General features: G+C 37.3%; 2 protein-coding genes and 3 non-coding genes across 5 annotated transcripts; all 5 read right to left on the bottom strand.

Annotated features, from left to right (window-relative positions):
- Window positions 1-3,677: 3,677 nt before the first annotated feature.
- On the bottom strand, window positions 3,678-10,579 carry ncl (nucleolin). The gene is made up of 16 exons (XM_028027569.1): window positions 10,395-10,579; window positions 9,305-9,400; window positions 9,098-9,206; window positions 8,640-8,765; window positions 8,005-8,349; window positions 7,665-7,808; window positions 7,436-7,519; window positions 7,222-7,345; window positions 6,880-7,016; window positions 6,624-6,750; window positions 6,217-6,353; window positions 5,936-6,065; window positions 5,482-5,624; window positions 5,131-5,257; window positions 4,506-4,774; window positions 3,678-4,354 (listed from the first exon to the last, which is right to left on the bottom strand). The coding sequence occupies exons 1-16, from the start codon at window positions 10,410-10,412 to the stop codon at window positions 4,290-4,292; spliced, it is 2,181 nt and encodes a 726-aa protein (XP_027883370.1). The 5' UTR covers window positions 10,413-10,579; the 3' UTR covers window positions 3,678-4,289.
- Window positions 4,967-5,093, bottom strand: LOC114151652 (small nucleolar RNA SNORA75). Its single transcript, XR_003596982.1, has one exon. It is a non-coding gene; the product is annotated as a small nucleolar RNA SNORA75 (small nucleolar RNA).
- LOC114151651 (small nucleolar RNA SNORA75) lies at window positions 5,741-5,875 on the bottom strand. The gene has a single exon (XR_003596981.1). It is a non-coding gene; the product is annotated as a small nucleolar RNA SNORA75 (small nucleolar RNA).
- On the bottom strand, window positions 8,413-8,552 carry LOC114151644 (small nucleolar RNA SNORA57). Its single transcript, XR_003596974.1, has one exon. It is a non-coding gene; the product is annotated as a small nucleolar RNA SNORA57 (small nucleolar RNA).
- A 4,912-nt stretch (window positions 10,580-15,491) lies between the features above and the next one.
- Window positions 15,492-18,772, bottom strand: nppc (natriuretic peptide C). Its single transcript, XM_028026865.1, has 3 exons — window positions 18,545-18,772; window positions 17,319-17,613; window positions 15,492-16,043 (listed from the first exon to the last, which is right to left on the bottom strand). The coding sequence occupies exons 1-2, from the start codon at window positions 18,635-18,637 to the stop codon at window positions 17,341-17,343; spliced, it is 366 nt and encodes a 121-aa protein (XP_027882666.1). The 5' UTR covers window positions 18,638-18,772; the 3' UTR covers window positions 15,492-16,043; window positions 17,319-17,340.
- Between the last annotated feature and the right edge of the window lie 4,586 nt (window positions 18,773-23,358).

Genomic DNA, 23,358 nt, shown 5'->3' with positions numbered 1-23,358 from the left:
AGGATGCAAACTTTCACAATAGATCTCCATCATTCTAGAGGACCACAAATGGCAGAGCTTTAAACAAGGGACATCATTGTTTATCCTGGAGATCACCATTACGACAGAAGCAAATTAAGGAAGCCATGAGATGTCTACTAACTACAAAAAATTTAAAATAAATGGATGTTCTTCTCTAGTTCCATTATTATCTGTTAGATACCATCACACTATATTCAACATTTATTTCAGCTATTGTTAAGTTAGAACTAAAACTGTTATATTTATTAGGATTTTATGTAATAGACCAACATTGTTTTCAACTTTCTTTTTAACCAATAAGAACATGAATAGTACACCATGCATGTTTTTGTTCCATTTAATCTGATAACCCTATGTACAATTTATTGCCTTCAGAAGTCTCTTAATTAGTACATAGAGTTCTTCTGAATGTAATCTCAGTATAAACACAGCAGTTCTGTGAAGCCGTGAAGGTTTCACAGAACCTTCTTTGAAGGTTTGTTTGAGAACATTAGTGAGCAAACATCACTGTGAACACCAACTAACCAGACAAGTCAATAATAAAGCTAAAGCAGGGTTAGGTCCTATTTCAAGCTTTGAATAACTCAAAGCTTTATTACTGTGCCATACTCTTTTCATCTTCACCCAAAAATGGAAAGAGCATGGCGCACAGCTGCATGCTGTTCACCCAAAGTTAAGCTGGGCCTTAATCAGAGAAGTAGCAGGATGACCACGGTTGTGGTGGAGGAGCTGCAAAAAACCACAGCTCAGCTAGCAGGTCCAGCTGTAGTAAAAGTATATCCGGTTAGTGGACAAGTGGTCAAATAAAATTCATTGTTAGACGACAGTAATTAAAAATTCTGTTTAGAGTTTGTGAAAAGCCAGAACACTGTAAAACATGGTAAAAACATCATCATGCTGTGGGAATTCTTTTCTTTAGTGGGAAACAAAATCTTGCCAGAGTTGATGAACAGAAAAATTTAGAAAGAAAATCTTTAAAGGGTTTCATAAGTCTTTAGGCTTGGGCAGAGGTTCAGTTTTTGTCAAGAGTATAACGTAACAAAATGTGAGAAGTTTCAAGGACTTTAAATATTTTTGCATTTGCACTATTTAGTAATTTGCTAAAAATGCATTTGAATCATCACAGAACTTTCTAATTTATTTCAAATACAGCAAAGAAGCAAGCGAGAAAGTAACTAAAGTGTTGACCTGGACACAGTCTCTAGGTGAAACAGAAAAGAATGGACACAGGTTATAGTAGACCTCTGTCAGTGATACAGAGGAGGCAGCAGATCTCTAAATGGAGTTATTCATTGGTGCCATCATCAGGGTCTCAGCCCAAGCACCTTCAGCAACAAAGATCCCTGTTCAGCTGCGTGACTGACTTCAGCAGCTGTCCCCTGTCCTGTGGTATTACTGACATGACAGATTTGCCAAGAGCTCTGGGTCAACACTAATCATCTAATGTCAACCTCTTTTCCTAGAAACATGAAGGTAGGGGTGGAGTCATCAGTGCTGATGCAACTTTTCCTCAAAAGTAGAAAGGTTATTAAAGTTATTAAAGACATAAACTACCTGCACACCAAGAGTCTATGTCTCAGAGGTTTTATAAAATATGCACCGACAAGTTAGCATACATTTGATTCAAAAGATTAACAAATCTTATGGACTAATACAACTGAGATAACTTAGATATCACACACTAGTGTTGCAAGTTGTTCATGATTTAGACAACTACTACCTACATATATGCAGGATTTATTGTTGATTTTCCCCCTAGCACCTTGATGAGGTTGACATAGTAAATATTTAGAAGTAGTGGCAAAGTTGTTAGTGTTTTCTCAGAGCCTTGACTTGTTGTACTTTAGATGTTCCAGTGTAGACCTACAGGCCAAAACATACAATCTAATTAAATCAGTCACTTCAATTTGCTCTTAGGTTTGTTCCTGTGATAAAATGGAAAAAATCTGTTTACACTTCATCTATTCAATGCTGGAAATAGGCACAGGGAGACAGCAAGTACAGAAAATGGATGGATGTCTCCTAAAACAAGGTTATTTACTCTTTTGCACCATCTCCTGGTTAATATAATCAGCCACTTGCAGCAGAAAATACTTAAAAGCTCCTTTTGCATTGAACTTCTGCATAAATGAATCCTGATGCTCAGCATGAGGGGTCAGAAAGCTTATCTAAAATCTAAACTTACTTTTAATTTCTTAGTCACTTTTATTGTAAATTGATTGGAGCATTACATACTGCCAGGTTTCATAAATAAATCATGGAAGAAGCACAGAAATGTGCTCAGCTTCAGGCAATCAGCTTCATGTTTGAACAGCAACTTGGCACCACCATGGCAAGCAGTTAAATTCTTCATTAATGAAAATAATTTGCTCCCTTTTTGTATTATACTATAATCTCAACTTCTCCCCAATGTCAAAAATTTAAGATAAAAATAATTTTCTTAAACATTTTTTTTCATAATCATCTGTTAGCTGTCTCATGCCTTCCCAATATACAGTTTTATGACTGAGCATTTTTTTTAGTTTACCCTATTAATTTTAGATGACTCAAGTCAGGTAAACCCCTCCCCCATAAAACATAGCTAATGTATAATTTATAGAAACCTTTGACTCAATTGAACTCATAAAAACCTAAATCTTTAAGGAGGTCCATTTCAAAAACGGGTTGTATACTGTTCTACCAACTTTTCCAGCAGTTTTCCAAAATTGTGAAGGAAACCTGTGACCCTCCACTAACAGTTGTGCTTACAAGGTAGAAATTAAAATACATTGGGGTGTGCCAAAAACATTAATAATCCATAAGGATTCCTACATATTTCTAGAGTTAGATTTTAAAGATAAAATGTAGACAAAAGGAATTTAAAAAAGGAAATATAAATGGACATTAAGGAAGGGTTACAAACAGGACAAAAGAGTGCATGGAAAGACATATGAAAGGAAGACGATTGTGGACAAATATGAGGAAGTAAATTAATCAAGTTAATTGATTAGTAATTAACTTTCCTATCCTTAAGTGAATTATTCACTTAAGGATAGCAAGCTAGAAACGACAAATCTTTCTAAATTATTTAAATGGAACAGTTGTGGATTTAAGCCAAAAATGGAAAAGCACTGACCCATGAAATCATAAACTTATACTTTTCCATTTTAGTCCAAAATATATTGAAAGTATATGCCCATCTTAAAGTCATGTGACATTAAACAATTTAAAAAAATTTACAAATTCCTTTACAACAATTATTAGTTTTATTATAACCTCGCATGTTTAGCATATAAGGTACATAAAAAAAAGGATGTAATTTTGAAACAAAATTGTGACCGATCTTTACTTTTAACTACACATTTTTGGCTCCTGCAAAAAAGAACTTGGAAACACCAACTTAGATGATGGAAAACAGAATAAAATGTAGTTTTCTTTGATACTTGTTCAACCCTGTAAATTTAATTAACTTCCATACATCAGACTCTGGAGAAACCCATCTAAATAAACCTTTGATATTTAAGATTTTATGAACAGGCATGTTTTTTTTCTTAGAGGATCCTCCCTCTAAATTTGTTGATTAGTATTTGAAGAGGCATCTGAATCAAAACTTTTGTAACCAACTGTAAAGGTATTTTATGACTGCCCAGTTGTATGATTAAATTTCAGACTACAGATTTAATTCTGACGACATTAAAAAGTCTGCCCTATGAGGTTTTATTTCATCAAGTTTTGAGATGGAGAAAAAATTAATCAATACACGTTTTGTTACACAGTGCCCTTGGATCCGCGACTTACTTATCACCATCATAGAACCATGACAGATACTCGGCGAACCATGAAAATACAAATCATTTCACAGTAAAACTTAACTAATGAAAACTAAGACAAAATAAAAATGGATACAAGTGTAAATTCTTTTTTACAAAAAGGTAAAATGAAAACATACAAACTGTTTAAATTTACACAATATATCTGACAAAACAAGCTTTTTGTTAAACAAACTTGGTTTTCAGATATTCCATTTTACTCCTTCTGAAAAACCTTAGGAGGAAAAGAGGTGCGGGTCTGCATTTGGGACATTCAGTTCTCACACATAGCACATAAGCTGAAAAGGTCTGAAGTACCATTCTGGCACAGGAGGGTAGAGTAGGTGAGGGAGGTCTAGAAAGGGCTTAAAATGCCCCTTTACAGTTAAATATAACTATGACATTTTCTGGAATGTCCAAAGGCTCTGAAAACTGATGAAGCCAGAGTCCATTGAAAAACATAAAAAATAGACCAAAGATTTAGTCATCAAACTTGATTTTCTTCCCCTGGGGTTTTGCTCCAAATCCACCGCCTCCTCTTCCACCTAAAATGAGGAGAGAGCAAACATTTTAACATTTCAGGAGCGCAAGCATCATTAAACTGAAACCTCATCAAGCAGATAAATTCAAGGTCCAAGTATGAAGTCAACATGACCACCTTGCAATCTCTCCTTGGTAAATATTCCTAAAAATTACCTCCAAAACCTCCACGTCCGCCGCGTCCACCCCTTCCTCCTCCTCTGCCGCCACCGCGACCACCGAACCCACCGAATCCCCCACCACGGCCTCCACGGAAACCTCCTCGTCCTCCTCCGCCGCCGCCACCTCTGCCTCCACGGAAGCCGCCTTCACCCTTTGGCTTGGCGTAGTCCAGAGTCACTTTGCTGCCATCTATTTCACCATCCTCCATGGCCTCCTTTGCTGCCTTGCAATCACTCTCATTATCAAAGTCCACGAAACCAAAACTGTTGAGAGAGTCCTTGGGTTACTGATAAAATCGTCACAAAACCATAGACTATGAGACTTGTTCAACTTTAGGGTTCAGTTTTTAATAAACAAGGAGAAAACCCAATATTCAAATTCAATAACTTGTGCTACATTTTAAAAGCTGTGAGAAACCATTTGAACTCATTTTAAATTTCAATCAGAGAAAATAGAACTGTCTCACATCAGACATGGACAACTTCCACCGAGAAAGCTGTCTGTTTAACTGTGACTTCACTCTGCTTCTCATGCGAATCCTTGCACTGTCACTGTTAGACAGATAGGTGCTCACGAGAAGCATCCAATAGTGGAGAACGTCTGTTCCTATTAAACGTACCCTTTTGATGCGCCGGTGTCTCTGTCTGTAACTATTCTGGCTCCCACAGACCCCTCAAAGGAGTCCTTAAGAGACTGATCTGTTGTGTCTTCGGAAAGACCCTTGACAAAAAGAGTTTTTGTTGGACCTTGGAGAAGAAAGAAAGAAAAAGTAGTGTTAATCATTTTGTCCTTAAAAACAACAGTTCTAAGAAGCTTAAGCCCACTCTCTAAGACCAGATCAGGACTTGACTATCTTAGAATCTTCAAGAAATTTCAGGAGATCAAGTTTTCATCATATCTGGCCATGCCAATTGTGCGAGAGGAAAAAGAAAAGTTAAGACAAATATAAAAATGAAGTGTAGATATGTACCTGAGTTTCCTCTACCTCCATCTCTTCCACCGCTGTTCTGGCTGAACTCCAGTCGCACTGAGCGACCTTCTATTTCTGTGTGGTTGAGGTTTTCCAAAGCTTCCTTGGCATCCTCTGCATTTTCAAATTCTACAAAAGCAAATCTAAAAACAAAAACCAAACCTTGGTAAAGTAAATTTGTCACAAGTGTGAAAGGAAAAGAAACAAAAAGTACCGACAACTACAATAACTATCCATGTTGAAAATTACAAAAGCATTGACTTGTAGCACAGCAGACCTTGTCAATACCCATATAAAAATAGGGCAAAGCCAGTTCTGACTGTGCATTGCCTCTGCTTCTCGTGCGAATCCATGCATAATCATAGATCAGATCAACAGGAGCTCATGAGAAGGTCTGCTCAAATTATTATTGTAGAAAGTCTCTTTAAGCATGGAGGTTCAGTAAAGTGCTTACCCTTTAGGCCGACCGTCTCTTTGAGGAATCCTTACAGAGACGGCCTTCTCAAAAGTGGACTGCAGCACGTCCTCTGTGGCACTGAAGGAGAGATTATTCACCACCAATGTTTTGCTAGTAGCGCCACCTGCTGCGTGACAAGAGGAAAGTGGTCAGATGAATACAGTTAAGAACATTTGCCTTTACATTGTTGAATATTAATATTTTGCATATTGCAAATAAGCTGCACCATAAATAAAATGGTCACATTTAATCTGGCATGATATTTTTTTAAAGCTTACCAGATGGCCTTGCTCCTTTTTGGCTCTTGTCTCCAACATAGTCAACAATGATGGATCTCCCCTGCAGCTCAGCTCCCTGTGCTTCCTCCAACATCTTCTCTGCTTCAGCCTCAGTTTTGAACTCAATGTAGGCAATGCTGTGAAAAGAAAAAAAAATACTTTGCAGACCAAATATGTAGTGATAATATTGCTTCACAATATACACCTTATATGTGTAAAATACAACAAACCACTGCGTGTTGAACATATGTGTTGAACATTGTCTACAAATGTAGACGAATGCTTTGTTTCCAAGATTTTAAGCCAGTCACATTTTAGAACTCAAGATACTTTCTTTTTTTTTTCTTTTAAAAAGAAGAAAAAAAACATTATTATAGTTGAAATAATCATGAAAAAAGATGGCTTACCCTCTGTTTGAACCAGTTTGGCCTTGTGGTAATCGAACATCAACTGCACTTTCAAACAGCTCTTTCAGGTCATCGATTGTTGCAGAGTAAGGAAGGTTTTTAACAAACAATGTCCGGGCATCTCTCTCTGAAAAACATGTATTATTAGAAACAGGAAAAAAAAAAAAAAAAAAAAAAAAACAGCCCAAAAAAGAAATATAGCTACAAAACCCACATAATAAAGGTCAGATTTGTTATCAGTAGGTACAATTATTACCTTTCTTGCCCTCTTGTGAACTCTCTTTGCTGCGAGCTTTATCCAGCTTCACCTCCTGACCCATGAATTTCTTGCCGTTGAGCTCCAGCGCTTTGTTGAGATCTTCCTCATTTGCAAAGTCTACATAGCCAAATCTCCTACCAAGGTAAAAGACACGTCACTTTTAACACTGTCCAAAACAAGAGAATGTCTTCCATTTAATAGGTTGTCTTTGCTAAAACATTCAGGCCACAAAACTGAAATCTTCAATGTGCCCAAATTTAAATGTGAAAAGTTTAATCTGACACAATATAATGCCCCTTCCACAAAAACAGCAGACAGTGACTCAAAATAGCTGCTTACTTTGACATTCCAAGCCGGACGTCAGTGACCTCGATGTCGTTTTTTGAGAAGAACTTTCTCAGCCCATCTTTGATCTCTTCAAAATCTTTGTTGCAGTTCAAATTTCCAACAAATAAACTGAGCCCTAAATAAAATTAACAAGTTTCATTATTTTATGTGAAGCGGCATTCAATGTAGAAATTTAGTTCATGTTTTCAATTAAATCCTGCCTTACCTTCACCATCTGACTTTACTTTCTTAGCAGGTGGGGTCTCCTTCTTGCCTTCTGCTTTTCTCTTTGCAGGTTTTACTGGGGCTTCTGTGGAGGAAGGAAGGAATTTTAAACTTGCTGTCACAAAAAATAAATAATAATAAAAGAAAACTGGAGGAAAATCTAGAGCCCACAGAACCAAATACAGGTTTTATTCATCAGCAGGGAGGAAAATACGTATTTTTAAACTAACCCTCTTCTTCCTCCTCATCTTCTTCGTCGTCCTCATCATCGTCCTCATCATCATCCTCTGACTCCTCCTTTGCTTTGACCATGCCGGCTTTCTTTGCCTTTGTGGCTGCAGGAGCTGGAGTGGTATCCATCTCTTCCTCTGAGTCTGCAGAACGTAAACATTATCAAGTCTCATTTCATTGTGGAAAAAAAAACAAACAAACATGATCAAACGTAATTAACCTGCATCAGATATATAAAAAGGTGACATCATACATGATCAGTATTAAGTCCCTTAGAATCATCACAAAAGTGTAGTAATGCACAAATTTTATATTAAAAGCAAACAGGCCTGGTCTTACCATCTTCGTCATCATCTTCCTCAGACGACTCTTCAGCAGGCTGTGCTTTAGCTGCTGGTTTTGCTGATTGTTTGGCTGCTGGGGTCTTCTTGGGTGGTGGGGCCTCTTCTTCTGAGTCTTCATCATCAGAGGACTCTTCAGCAGCAGCAGCCTTGGCTGGTGCCTTTGCTGCAGGCTTAGCAGGAGTAGCCTTCTTAGGGGGTGGAGCCTCCTCCTCAGAATCCTCTTCATCAGAAGACTCCTTTGCAGATTGGGTCTTCACTACGGGCTTGGCAGGACCCTTGGCAGGCTTTGCAGCTGCCTTGGCTGCTTTCTTGGGAGGTGGTGCCTCTTCTTCAGACTCATCTGTTCAGAAGTTAATGTTAATCGTAGCCGTGCAAGATAAAGATTCTAAGATGCAAATGTAAACTGTGTCACAGCGATTGAGGATAGAACCGGCAGACAGTTAAATACGCACCGGCACCGAAGACATAGCGCTGCCTTTGCTTTTCCTCCGTACATAACACACATGAGTACTGAACAAACCCATGCATGCCAAGAAATGGAGGGTGTCGGGACATTTTTGACAAAATTTCCAAGTCCTACATATATGTGGACCACAAAATTGCATCTGCTTGAACTCCACTACCACATACCGTCGTCATCTTCATCATCATCTGACTCCTTGGCTTTGGCTGCCTTAGCTGGTGTTTTTGCCTTTGCGGGTGTAGCTTTTGCAGGTGTCTTTTTAGGTGGTGGCGCCTCTTCCTCAGATGACTCTTCTGTAGATTCCATCAAATGATTTTAAAACAGTAGGGGTGATTAAGACGATGCTAAAATTTTGAGATTTTTTCCAAGAAAATTTCATAGTATTGTGAAAGTGTAGCAAAACAATTCTTAGCCTCAACTTCAATAACTGAGATTGTGTATTTTAAATATGTGAACACTAAAACTAGAGGCAAAATAGTGCTTTAGCTGATAAGTAACAGACAAAAAATTAATGCCACTTTTAGGGTTGAGAGTATGACTATTGAGTACGACTACTCAATAGGTAGTTGTAGTGTTACGACTACCTAATGAGTGAAACAAAATATTGAGATATTCAAAGCAATACCTGAATCGTCGTCTTCATCACTTTCAGCCTTCTTAGCAGTCACACCATTCTTGACAGCTTTTGTAGCTTTTGCTGGAGTTGCTTTCTTTGCAACCTTCGCTGGAGGAGCCTAATGGCAAAATAGAAACATGCCAAAATTATTTCACTGCAATAAATTAAAAATGTTAAAGAAAAAATAAATAAAACTGAAATCATAGTGGAAAGTACCTCTTCCTCTTCACTGCTGTCCTCCTCGCTAGAGTCCTCTTCTTCCTCCACCTGTTTAGGTGGGGGAGCCTTTTTCTTTTGAGCTTGAGTTGCTGCCTGAAAATGACACAATAGCACATTTTTATGAATAATAAAGAAAACTACTTAAAAGTACTGAAATACATTTGTCTTAGTAAAAAATAAACTTGAGGTACAAATATTAGTACCTTATTCACAATGGAAAACAGTTCAACTGTATGTACAACATTTCAGATTATCAAATAAAAATATAAACTGGTGCCCCAAAATCATGTTATTTAGACCATTATAATGTTAATTATATCAAATACAACAACCAAGCGTCATGTTATCCGCGTTGGAACGCTGTGGTACACACTCGGTTTTGGTTGCTCGCCTCGTGTGTCACTCAGCGTACACCCACCCACGTGGGACTCATGAGGCAGGCCAGCTAACATATGGGCTAAGCTTAAATCAACTAGGTGAACAGATTTTTATGAGTAATAAATTACACAAAAAACAAAGTTACTACACACAATTTCTAGAAAAGCAAGGATACATTTAATTTAATTTGCAAGATGTGGGGGAAAAAATGCCGCTGAAAACGCGATCAAAGCTACAGCTAGCTTGAGCTAGCATAGTGCATGCTTCCAAGAATACAGGTTTAAAAAAAAAAAGTTAAATACAAGTCTCAATTTACGGCTTAGCTGTTGAAATTAACTTTTAACGAAGGCTAAAAGCTGCCGCACAAAACAGAGACGCGTGAGTGCCATGTTGCAAAGCTGGCTACGGTTAGCAGGCCAAGCTAGGCCACATCCACGGCTATTTCGACCGAGGATCAACGTTACTTACGAAAAAAATAAACCAAACACTAGCAGTTAGGCGACTTGCAAAAACTTCTTCATAACCCATTAATTCGCTTCAGCACATAAGCCCATGTTTCTACTGTGAATTAATGTGTAATTTTCTTAAAAACGCAACTTTAGTGTAAGGGCCTCGTGCGTAAACACAGCTTAATCTACCACAAGCGCGCGCTCATACAACGTAATCGCAAAAAGATTAAAAAAATTTTTAAAAAAACACTTTATCTTACCTTTGCTAACTTCACCATGATTACTGCTGTTGCGTGTTTCAATGAAACACTGGAAACTCGATGTGTAAAGACGTGTAACTAAACTGCTAGTACATGCACGTGGTTGTGTCTGCTCGATGGAACATTGGACTGGAAAAAGACAGATATGTCGCAGCCGCGGCTTCTCTCCTGCTCTACGCCGTGACGCAGACCCGCCCACATACCTGCATCAGCCAATCCCAAGCTGTAGTGTTCGCATCGTGCGTGGGCCTTGCGTATGACGTACAGTTTACTCAAACGCAGAGAGAGAGGCGAAATCCTTTGCACGATCCTAAGTTTTTCTTTGTGTAACATCAAAATTATCGCGTTGCGTTGTGAATCAGTCCAAAATAAATACTTTCAAATGTTAGCAGAGCTCTACTGATGGTCTAACAGTACTAAACTTTTAAAGTACAGTTTGCTAAGTTACACGAAACGTCGTTTAAACCTATGCAGTTTTAACCACGTGGATTTAACCATCTGCTACGGACCGTCGTCACATGTGGTGTGCGCCTACTGTGGAGAAAACACTGATCTCATTCTTCAAGTTGTTTTTCGTTTATTGAAACGTTTATTTTGTCTTTCATTCGGTTAAAAAATGTGAGCGTTGTTAAGGGAAAAAACATATTAAAAAGTTCAAAAACAGCATCAAAGGTGAACAAGTGTCTGCCTAACTATTATCGCCAGCGGCCATGACTCAAATGTCTACATTAAAAAAAAAATTCTCTTACTTTTCTTTTATGCTAATACAAATACTTTAAAACAGGTATAAAAAAAACTGATGGAAATGTATTAATACTTCGAAATATGTGTTTATTTAAACGGGCCCAAAATGTGAATGTAAGGACACTCATTTAAGTCACTGTAGCCTACAGTGTCTTTACATTTGTCAGAAATATTAAAATAATACCATGATTAATCAAAATATGATTTGCCTGTGAGGTATTTTCAAACATTATTTCAGAATTTGGAATTTCCCTCCATCTTAATGTGAATTAGCCAACTTATTACTGAAATCAAATTAGCAATGTTCTTTACAAACTAAGTAGTTTGGTTGCTATACCTTATGGCTGATACTATTTTTGTTGCAGAAATATTTAAAAATACCTTCATGTGATACATATTAGCTGTGTACACTTAGACAGGTACACAAAACAAAACTTAAAGTATTGACTCAACTAGTCCACTATTTTATTCAGGTGTTTCAATCACTTCCATGACCAAAGTTTTTTTTTTTTAATGATGAAATTGTATTAAATCTAATGAATGAGGAAAGTCAGTTAAGTCCATATGTGCCAGTACACAAGCAAATATTTTTTGCAGTATAGTGTATAATTCACAACTGGATTGAACAGCATAGGTATAAACATTTAAATTTGAAGGATACAATGTCAATTTTAACTGCTGAGTCAAAATTACCATGTGTGATGATAACAATGACATAAGTCATTGGGACCAAAATATTTAAGAAGGGGGCTCCACAGAGGCGCAGTTGGTAGAACTGTTGCCTTGCAGCAAGAAGGTCCTGGGTTCAATTTCTGCATGGAGTTTGCATGTTCTCCCTGTGCATGCGTGAGTTCTCTCCGGGTACTCCGGCTTCCTCCCACAGTCCAAAAACATGACTGTCAGGTTAATTGGTCTCTAAATTCTCCCTAGGTGTGAGTGTGTGTGTGTGTATGGTTGTTTGTCCTGTCTGTTTCTGTGTTGCCCTGCGACAGACTGGCGACCTGTCCAGGGTGAACCCCATCCAAATTTACTGAGTCTCTAAAAGTGCAAATCTACAGCATAAGCTAACTGTACACCACATCCTTTTCGTCTAGATATTTGTTGGTTAAGATGTTTTACTCTGTCTGCTAGTTTGTATAAAATAAAACACATTCAGGTTTGCTATATGTAAAATGACTCAATGTTACCTTTTGGTAGGTATAGGTGCAACTTTATTCCTGGAATTTCAAAGAGTATTCAGAAAGATTTTTAATTATAAAGCTAATCCTGTTTCAAAAGGCTGTGCTTGTTTTCAATGGCTCCAAAAAGTCTGTGGCCCTCCAGAGTACTTACAATGTCATCATTACCTAGATTAGCTCCTTGTATTTAGTGCTGTTGGTGGTGGAAGCAATCCGTCTGATACCAAGTCATTTTTATTTTGTTGAATCAGGAGACGTTCACAGCACATCTGAGTAATTAACACTGAACACCACACAGAGGCAGCATTGCATTTTACATCTTTCACTCTCAGAGAAATCTCAGAGAAATCTCTGAGAGTCATAGCTAAGGATTTGCTTTTTTTTTCTTTTGTAACTTTATATATCTTTAATTTATATATTAAATTAAATATAAAGCTAATATGTATCATATATATATATATATATATATATATATATATATATATATATATATATAGAAAGTTTTCATTCTCTAATTTTACAAATATACTGACTATTGTAAAAACGCTGATCCAAACTCATTTGGGTTTTTTTTTATTATCTTTGCTGCTTTCTGTGCCAGTAAACCATATGCAAGTTTTCTGACATCAGAGAGAACCAAACCTTACTAGAGCTCCTAAGATAAATATAGAGGGCATACAAGACTACTCCCTCTTTTCAAAGCACTTCCCCCTACACTTGTGTTGCTCTGGTGGATTAAATCAAGTGAACCCAACAAATGAAGGCATTAGTGAGAAAAATAGATGCACCCCAAAGGGTTCTATGCGTCTCCCTTCTTTATCGCAGACAGAAGCATTATTTCTGGGCAGCCACCCAAATTACTCATAGGGAGATTTAAACTTGGAAAATCATGTTACTGTTCCTCTATATGTCAATGACTTTTTCCATTGACAGTACCTTCGCTAATGGAGCTAAATTCTGAGATTCTTGATTGCCTGAATCACATTCTTGCAACAGCATCAAATTTGCTGCAGATATTCATTCAGAAAGTCATCCATTCAATCAAGACGACAAAGAAAATTAATTGTGACGACAAAAACAGAAGAGTTGTACCCACAAGTGATAAATTCTATACTGGAGTTTATTGTGGAGTGTAGAATTAATTCATTTGCCTCTTGTGTGGAAAAAAAAAAACATGCTCTCACACTATATGGAAATTGCACATTCCTTGCAAAGTTTCTCATTTGAAAATATTTTAGGAATGAGAAAAACACTTTTACACTTTCTGTTAAATGGTATTTACCTTTTCTAGGTTATATACATAAAAATATATGACATGATTTAACTGCATAACACTTTTCTTGAAATTAAATCTTCCTGATAAAAGCATGTAGTTTTTTATATTGAAGATGGGTTTCACTTTTTCTTTTTTTAGTTCGTCACTACTCTCCAGCTCCCTCCAGTGGAGGTGACATGACAGAACACAACATCATAGACACTGACCAAATAGTCTCTTTATAGGTACACATTGCAAGTACAAAGTAGGACTCTCTTCTGTCTTGAGAGCTGCTGATTTTTTTGTGATATAAAAACTGAACAAGGTATAGGGGAAATTCCTCAAAGATTTTGGTTTATATTGACACGATATTGACGCAGTTGCAGCAGACCTGTTAGCTGAACATCTGTGATGTCTGAATCTCCTGTTCCACCGCATCACAAAGGTGTCAGATTAAGGTCTGATGATAATGGAGGCCATTGAAATACAGTGAACTGATGTTCATGTTATTTGAGCTTTGTGACATGGTGCGTTTCATGATGCTTACTCTGTTCTTCGATAATAATTTTCATAATATCTAGTTGCCTAAAGACATTACGTTGGTGCCACATGATTGTCTTATTTGTTTTATGACTTGACTAGCAAATGTATACCTATTAAAGTGACTAATGAGTGCAATTTTTTTGTGGTATAATGAAAAGCATTTTCTTAAAAAAAAAAAGGTTCAATACAAAATACATTTATAATATAATCTGAAACACTTAATCATGATTTCAAAGTTATAATTTTGTTAATTAAAATTGGTCGACGATAATGTTCAGGTCAGAACCCTTTGGAAATAATTTATTCAATTTCTTTTACAAAAATGACTTTCAGTAACATCTAAATCTGATCATCTCACAAGACTGAAACTACCCTTCTCAAAGACTTACACTGCAGTTCATTTGTTTTCACATTTTCCCCATAAACACTTTCATAGACTTAATTTTATATCCTTCCATGTCATTTATTTCTTTGATGATTTGCTTCTTTGAACATTGCACATATTTGGCAAGTTTTGAATACCTCATGGAAATGTTTTTTGCTCCCTCCTCCCCTCCTTCTTCCCACCTCTACCTTGGAAAATTTTGGTTTGGGACAACTGCCACAAAAATAGAGACATTAATTATTATTACCACCACTATATAACTTGACGTTGCAGCAGTAAAGATCTGGTTTGGATCCAAGTTCCAAACATTGCAGCAATAAAAAACCTAGAAACATAGTGCTTCATCTTTTCTACCCAGTAAATCTACCAAAGCCAAATATATTCCTCTAAATATCCCTAAAAGTTCATGATAAGCTGAGTTAAGAGGCAGGGTGGAGTATTCTTTAGTAAGAATAAAGATTTGGGATCACACTAGTTGGCTTTTTATTCATGCTCCTACATGATATTGCTAATGTTTCTTTCTGAGGTTGCAATCTTCTAGTTATAACAGTCAGCATGAATATATTTTTTTTTCTCTGAGGTACTTGTGATGGGCAAAATTGAACATCTATTTAGCTAACATACTCTTGTCGATAGTACACTTGCCTTTTGTTCACCAATGGCTGGAGAAAGGCACCAACAGCCTCTCAACGCTGAAAGATTTTCACAAGCATAGAAAATGCATGGGTGGATGGATGAAAAAATAACTTCTCTAATTATTATAAAATGTGAATTAAAATAGGTACCAAAAAAGGAGTAAAATAGACTTTAAATACCGAATCAGAAACAAACGTTAGGATTGACTTATCTAATACTTAGTTAAACACTGATAACAAAAAGAAATAAAAGAAATAAAAATAGTCAAATGTTTCCTACTTGTTCAGGATATTGATGTTCTTTACTAAATGTCTAATTGTTCTTTCACAACATTAGTGAGACACAAGACGCCCAGAAAGGATGGCATGTGCACATGGAAGTTCATTTTTATCATATTTTTTCTTAAAACATTCACAACTATATAAGACAAAAGTAAAAGGAAACAACAGAATTGACCTGCAGTTTGCATCCATTTTCAAAAATGTTACATAAATAACACTCAGATTTATAAATATCTCTTTTATAAACATATAAATATTTTAAACATAAATACATTAACGCAGGAGTGAATGAAGTACTTGAATGTACAGCAGCAGCAGCAGCAGCAACAATGTACAGCTCTTGCGGTTTTTAGTTTTTACACCATTGTCCACAACGTCATAGTATGCATCTCTGTATTTGTAGACCATTTGTATGGCATACATTGATGAATATATACCTGCATATTTACTATGTATATATTCATATTTATTTATATAAAGTGATGAGGCTTCTGCAGCATTGTCTTCTCAGTCTTTGCCCAACGATGACTGTGGGCTCGTTCGTACCGAAAATCGTATCAGTTGGTCATTTTTCGCTCAGGTGGCAACACACTCAGCCTATGTTGTCCAAACCCATCGTCCAAAGACCTAGAAAAAAAAAAAGAGAAACAGGAGAGAAAATTTTATAAGCACTGTCAGAGACTGGTTTGTAAACACTTGATCATTTATCCTATAATTTTAAGAGCCTATTCATCAGCTGCTCATCATCCTGGGGATTTCCAAGCATGCTTGTTGGTTTTAATCTCCATAAAAATCTTACTCTGGTCTCTTGAACTGGGAATCCATTACAAACTTTCGCATTTCTGGGTGTGAACCAGTGACCAACACTTCCATGTTAGTCATAAACTCTCAAGTCCCCACGCTGGATCTCACTGTTTCACCACAACCACAAAAAGGCCCCAGCCTTCAGGACTAATTGTGTGTCACCTTAGCTTCCACATTACTTCATTCACAAACACAGCCCCTTCCCTGCTTTTGGTTAAAACACTTGGGTTTGGAGAAAATGGCTTTCCCAGAAAGATTCTGACCACTGCAGAGTGCTTCGTTTTCAAGACAGTGCGTGGATGTGTATGCGCTCGTCCACCTCGCCACTTCCTTCCTCCATCCCTCCTTGTCGTCTCCACTTCCTAAACATGATGTATGCCGCTGTTTTTCCAAATGAAACAACTGGGATTGTTCACGATTATGAGTGGACTTCCTAAACACCCACAGGATTGCACCCTATGTCACTCTAATTTAAGTGAGCTTTTCAGCAAACAGTTTGCATCCTTGAAGAAAGTATCGCAGAAAATGTATTATTGTATTAATTTGATACATTATCTTTTTTTGGATCCTTTGGGGCTTAAAATGTTCCAGGTGGTTTAATAACAAGGATTTATTCACACAGTTATGACACAATAACATACGTGAGAGTGACTCCTGACATGCAACTAATTTCTGAATTATACTGGAATTCATTGCAAAATGCAAGTATCATCATGTCTACTTGTTGACTCTGTAATTGCATAATTGCATAAGAACATGACATATGGACCATCCTGACATTAGATATACGTCCTTTTGTCTCATCCTGTGGACCACATTTACTTTTTCTCCCAGATATGAACACCTCTGATAGTTTCTTATGTATTTCCTCAGTGTGCTTTCTAAGGTGATGGAAGTGTCCTAAAACACTAACCCAAAAGTAAACATGTAGTCGTTTTCTTGTCTTTTTGTCGTCTGTTTGCAGATTTATTCAAAACTTTTCCTTTTATTTATATCACTTTTTTTTTTAACCAGCACAGATTTTACTCATTGTTTCCATCTGGGACGTTACTGTGGTTCCATCTAAGTGTAAAAAGCAGGGATGCCCCATGAACTCACCGCCTCTTCGCAGCTCCGAGCCCTAGCAGCCCATCCCGCTGATGGTCCCTATCCTGTCCATCTTGTGTCCGAAACAGCCACTCCGTGACGTGGAGCCCGCCTTCTTGTTTCCCGACTTGTGCCTCCTCGCTGCGGGCTGGTCGTTGAGGAGACGTGCCCACATCCCTCTGGCCCGGGTGTCCATGCGTAAATCTCGCAGTAACCTCATCCGGGAGCGCACTGCATCTATCCTTCGCTCCCTCTCATTTGACTCCAGGATCTCCGCTAGTTCCTCACCCAGCAAACTTCGGAGGGACTGTGAACAAAATAGATGAGCAGTGCATCCCTCCGGTAAATGTTTTTTTTTTTTTTTTGCTTTTTTTTTTTCAAACCTCTGATAAATCAAACAAGAATATATACTGCTTGTTCGGGCAGAGGTTACATATTTTTACACCATTTGAGGTAAGCCTCAACACAGTTTATTCAAATAAACGGCGAGCATTAGAGGGAATATTTCAACATTTTATACCCTTCGGGGGTAACAACTTCAAATTCCACCCCAAAAGAGAATGTTCCAGTTATTAGATTAGAGGTTAATTGAAATCACTGCTAGTCTATAAATCTCCCCTGTCGCATATATAAGTGCTACTTTAATTTTTATTAAGTGACACTGCGTTCTAATAAAACTACCAGACTGGGAAACAGGTGCATATGAACAGTATTTAGTCTGGACTTTGGTATCCACTTCACCCTGGTTATTTATTTATTTGTTAATAACGCATATATGACTGCATAACTTATTTTAAATAGTTAGGGTAGTCCGTTGCCACGATTATAATTTGATTTTACGCACACAACAGATTCCAACAGATACATTTTCAAGTCGGGAATAAGTGCCATCGGTACCTGCTGATGACTAAATTGTGGAACACAATTTAACACCTCTTTAAATTGCTATCTTATAAATAGAATGGTGACAAATTATGTTACAGAATAAAATGTTATTTTAGTACAACAGAAAGAAACACAAAAAGCTTGGGTAAGTTTTAACTTATTAACAAAGAGAAGACAATGCTTTTCCAGAATGGCAAACGTGAACTAAAATAATATCTGACGCGTTCTTTTATTATTATTATTATTATTTTTGTTTTTTGAGGGGGGGGGGGGGGGGGGGGGGCTTATATCAAAAAGCAACTATTCATGCATAAACGCAACACCAAGCGTCATTTGAGATACAACCGGCTTACCTTCTGTTGCGCTTGAGTTAAAGGTTTTGCTCCCATCTTTTCTGAAAGCAGGCTGACCAAAAGTCCACAAGCAACCAGGTAGGACAAGTTCATTTTGTCAAGTCTTACAGGGACTCCTCTCCTCTTCTTCTTCTTTAGAAAGATGGACGGTCGGTTCAGTCAGTCAGCCACTAACAGGATTGAACGCGTCCTTTACCCCAACGCTTCTGAACTGCTGTTCTAATTCTGCGCATCAGTCCTCGGCTCTTTATAGCCAGCCCTCAATGATGTCACGACAACCTGCGTAATGGTCCTCCTTCAAGCCAATTCTTTGTTTTCACTACCTGCCTCCGAGCACGTCATGTCAGGGTTTAATTAAATGATACAATGTTCTGGTCACCGAGGCTTTACAGGAAATGATATATCGTCTATCCCCTGTCAAAAATCCCCCTACTTCTAACTTTTGAACCCCTAGCTGAATTGGTACTAAATAAGATTACAGACGTCCTGGTGAAGGACCCATAAAAATGCAACAATGATAAAACTTTCCAAAAAACCCAACATGACTTTACACAAGCACAAAGTACAAAAAAGCTACATTTTCCTCTAAAATTTAAGTGTCAAGTCTTTTTCAGTGATTTTACTAGATAAATTTAAAGAATTGTGCACTAAAGGCAAATCATCTGAGCAAATGTAAACTTCTTGGATAGGAAAATACAAATTTGTATACATTTCACAATGAAATAAAGAACAAAGTACAAACAAAAAACTGTTACAACACATAAAGCATCTCTACATAAAGAAGAGTCGGCTAATGACATCACCATCGAAGGCATCTGTTTCAATATACTTGAGGGAAAGTTACAATAAAAGAAGGTTTAGGCTAAACAGCAGATAATCGCAGATGCGATTTTCTGGTTTTCAAGTCAAAGACATACTTTTTTGTCACCTCCACCAAGGCTCTTTAGAAAATAACCAGAAATTTATTTTTCAGTGTTATGTTTGTTTATATGATTAAGACAGACAACTAGGATAGATTCTCATTACGTATCTATCCTAATTGCATCGGATTACAGTGTGGCAGTGATGAAACATTAGTAAAGAAGTCCTTATCAATGTTGTGATAAGAGTTGTGATAGAGTTGTTAATGCAATTTTGTTCAGATTTTCTGTACCTCACAGGCCCAGAGATTAAAAGTTAAGAGTTTTGTCATAAAACCATCTGATGTGCTATTAAGAAATTCACTGGAGAATATTTTAAAGGCAAGATGATAAATACCGGCATTACTTCACCCCACCATCTGCTTTAACAGATCTCAATCACATTTTAATGGCAGCATGAAGGACAGTGAATCCATATCATGGATGTTTGTCTGAAATATTGTAATTAATCTTTCATAAAAACAAAACAAAACATGAATGGTTAAAGCAGAGACTTTGAAGTTAGATTGTTCTATAGTGGTAGCACAGAAGCACATCTTTTAAGAGCCAATATCACTCTTTTGAATAGATATGCTTGAAAATTTTGTTTCCTAATGAAATCAACATGTTAGAGATGGAATTTGTACATTCTAAACACATCGTAGTAATGTTTTATTTGAGGGGTGTGGTTGTGAAAATCTAAATGTTGCAACTTCAATTCATTTGAGTGTGTATTAATGAAGCTGTGCAGGTACAAAGTGACAAGAAGAACGGGAGTGTCAGGCAGCAACTGGGTTGGTACACACAGTGGCAGCATTTGCTGTGCTGACAGGGGAAAGTTCTATGTAGTCAAATTTTTGGGAGTAAGCATCAATGAATGAAACTTGGTAAAAACTGAGCAGATCAAATAAAAATCCAAGTAAAGCAGAGAAACTGCAGAACATTTCTGTGCAGTCATTTTAAGTGGGGTTATGAATCTGCTGGGACTAAATAAAAAGGTCTTATTAACTGACTTACCTCATAAAATATATTGTTCTCTGTTTAATCTCATTCAGAAGTCTGTTACATGTATACAACCTAAATTAAATAGCTATGATTGTTTCAAATTAAACTCAATAATTAGAAATGGGACTCCAGTGGTTTTGCTGTGAATAACTAATGAACAAACTAGAACAGCAATTAGCACTAAAATCAGAATTACTTTAATTATATTCATCCAGTGTTAACAACTGTTTTGATTTGTTTAGGGTTCAGGGTTGTTTTCCTGATTATATTATACAACGAGTAGAAAGCGTTTGGTCCATCACTATTAATACATACACGGGGGAAAATAACATTCAGCATTTAATCATTTATAAATACTGCAAAAAAGAAGTTAACATATAAACTCTGCATCAAATGGTTCTATAGAAAGTTTCAGTTAGACTTCTCACAAAAAATAAATATACATCAAAATCAAAAAGGTTGGTGGTTTGAGTTTCTAAATTTAGAATGGGAGGCAGATCTTTTAGCTATCAGGCTCCTCTGCTGTGGAACCAGTGGTTTTAGTCAATGAGGCAAACTAGCCCTACTTTTAAAACCCCCTAAAAGTAGGACTAGATTTAAAACTTTCATTTTTTATGACACTCATAATTATACTAGCTTAGTTTATTCTGGTCTGGGCTATCACAGTAGATGTACTGCTATGTTGAAATATGAAGCAATAATTTGTTCAGTGGCTGTTAATGGAAAGGCTGTTATGCTGCCATCTGCTGTGTCTTCTGAGTACTGCAGTTGTGCTGTTCCTTTCTGAAGAGAAGAGAAGAATACGCTGAAACGCCTGTGAAGGGCCCAGTGCGTCGCTAAAATGTTCTGTTAGAAACGTTTTTGAGTCAAATAAACAGACTTGCGGGATTCACAAAGGAGGACAAGATGCATATCGACAAGCTGAACGGACCAGAGAACTAGCGTATGTAGAAGTTTCAGATGTAGCATTTGCTACAGCTTCACCACTATGCGGTATGCTAACGGAGACGGAAGTGCTAATTCTGGATGCTAACGTACAAACTCGAGCAGTATTCGAGAAACAGGGAGACGAGCATTTTCCATATTAGTGCTGAATGTGAGTACTCTCCAATCACTTACTTTGAATAACAAGCTACCAAACTCCAAAAGAGGCTTGGGACATTTTGAAAGAGACACTTGAGAAATGTTATGGATAAATTATTCTGTCTTCCCTCTATCTCTTTTAGCTGCTCACACTGCTGCACGCTTACATAGCCATAACATATAAGAGTGGCGACAGTAAGACATAAACAAAAACTGATTAAGGCAGGCCAACACCCTGTAGAGAGGGCACTTAACTTTGTTGCATCCCTAAGGTGTGCTACGTGGAGTCCATCGCTGGACCATTTGTCCATGGACATGCACAAATGGACGCCCATTTGTATGACTTCCATTTGACTTGTAACATTTGATTATTTTTGGCATTAAAGCCTGTTTTATACTTTACCAAATCTCATTATGTCTCAAGATAATGACTGAGGTGTTTTGGCCAGGTCCTGGAACTGGTAAACAAAGATGGACAATTTCGACATTACAATTTGTTCAGCAAGCATTAATAAATAATGAGAAAAAGAGTCAGTAAAAAATGAGTCAATTTTAATGATGCAATGATACAGTGTTGCTATATCAGGTGGTGTATCAGCCATTTTAATGCAAGTTCGCAGAGAAATGCAGGACATTTCAAAACCAGTGGGAACTGAAAGACAGTTCATGGAGAGTGTGGCAAAGAGAGACACATAAACCGTAACTATCCAAGCTGAAAAAAATGATAAAAAAATCACAAAGCCAAAAATGTGGTCGGTGAAAATGAAGAAGACCCCATTGAGAGTGCCTTTGTTGAAAAAACACAAATCTTAAAGAAGGACCAAGACAAATTGAGTGGTTGGTTGATTCTGGAGCATCAAAACGCATGACCTGTGATAAAGAAATTCTTCAAGACTACCAGCAGTTTTAAAAGACACCGTCTGTAAAACTGGGTGCTGGCAGGGTGGTTGAAGCCCAAGGATTTGGCATTGTTAAAATGAACAAGACCTTCAAAGTCAGTGATACTAAACTTGCAACCATGTATGATGTGCTGTACATTCCAAAGTTGTCTGGAAATCTTTTCTTATTGGGAGCTGCTACAAGGAAAGGAAATACATGGGAGTTCAAAAAATCTCATGCTACATACATGGCAAGCTCTTCAAGGAATGGGAACAATGGCCTGTACCAGTTCTATGTTAAATGATCTTTGCCTGTCTGTGATAGTACATCAGTAACATTGTCCAATGAGTGTGGACACAACTTTGCAAGACTGAGATCAGATAATGGTGGGGAGTACATTTTAAGTGAGTTTTAAACAATATTTGAATCCTCCAGGTATCTACCATGGGATGTCTGTACATCATACACCTCAGCAAAATTGAGTTGCAGGAAGAAAAAACAGGACAAAGCAGCGAGACGCATGTTGCCACATGCTAAGCTACCAAAGATGTACTGGGCTGAAGCAGTAGCAACAACAGCCTACATACAAAACAGATTGTCAACATTTGTTCTGAAGCAAGAGACACCCTACCAACAATGGGCTGGCAAAAAACCTGACGTGAGTCATGTTAGTGTTTGGTTGTGTTGCTAAAGCACATGTCCCAGACGCTGAAAAACGAAAACTAGACAAGAAAGCTGTGAAGTTCAGGTTTCTTGACATTAACCTAATCAAGAGGTTAATGTCTGTTTGATGAAGAAAAGAGAAGAATTCTGATTCCAAAAATGTCGTCTTTAATGAATCAGATTTTGACTGGAAACATGAGGTGGACATTCCCTGTCCAGAGAAAGAGGTGACTACCATCACAGAAGTAACAGAACCAATCATACTAAAAGAAGCATTAAAGAGTC

Source organism: Xiphophorus couchianus, chromosome 9, assembly GCF_001444195.1.
Source record: "Xiphophorus couchianus chromosome 9, X_couchianus-1.0, whole genome shotgun sequence".
In the NCBI taxonomy this organism is placed as follows: Eukaryota; Metazoa; Chordata; class Actinopteri; order Cyprinodontiformes; family Poeciliidae; genus Xiphophorus; species Xiphophorus couchianus.
This window is presented reverse-complemented; position numbering and strand designations above follow the sequence as displayed.

Excerpts from the sequence above, each read along its gene's own strand:
- ncl (XM_028027569.1), bottom strand. Across the intron at positions 7,346-7,435 it reads AGTAAAGTCAGATGGTGAAG|GGCTCAGTTTATTTGTTGGA; the intron begins GTAAGGCAGGAT and ends AATTTTATTTAG. Across the intron at positions 5,258-5,481 it reads TGGAGGTAGAGGAAACTCAG|GTCCAACAAAAACTCTTTTT; the intron begins GTACATATCTAC and ends TTCTTCTCCAAG.
- nppc (XM_028026865.1), bottom strand. The coding sequence starts at position 18,637 with ATGAACTTGTCCTACCTGGTTGCTTGTGGACTTTTGGTCAGCCTGCTT. Across the intron at positions 17,614-18,544 it reads TAACTCAAGCGCAACAGAAG|TCCCTCCGAAGTTTGCTGGG; the intron begins GTAAGCCGGTTG and ends TTTTGTTCACAG.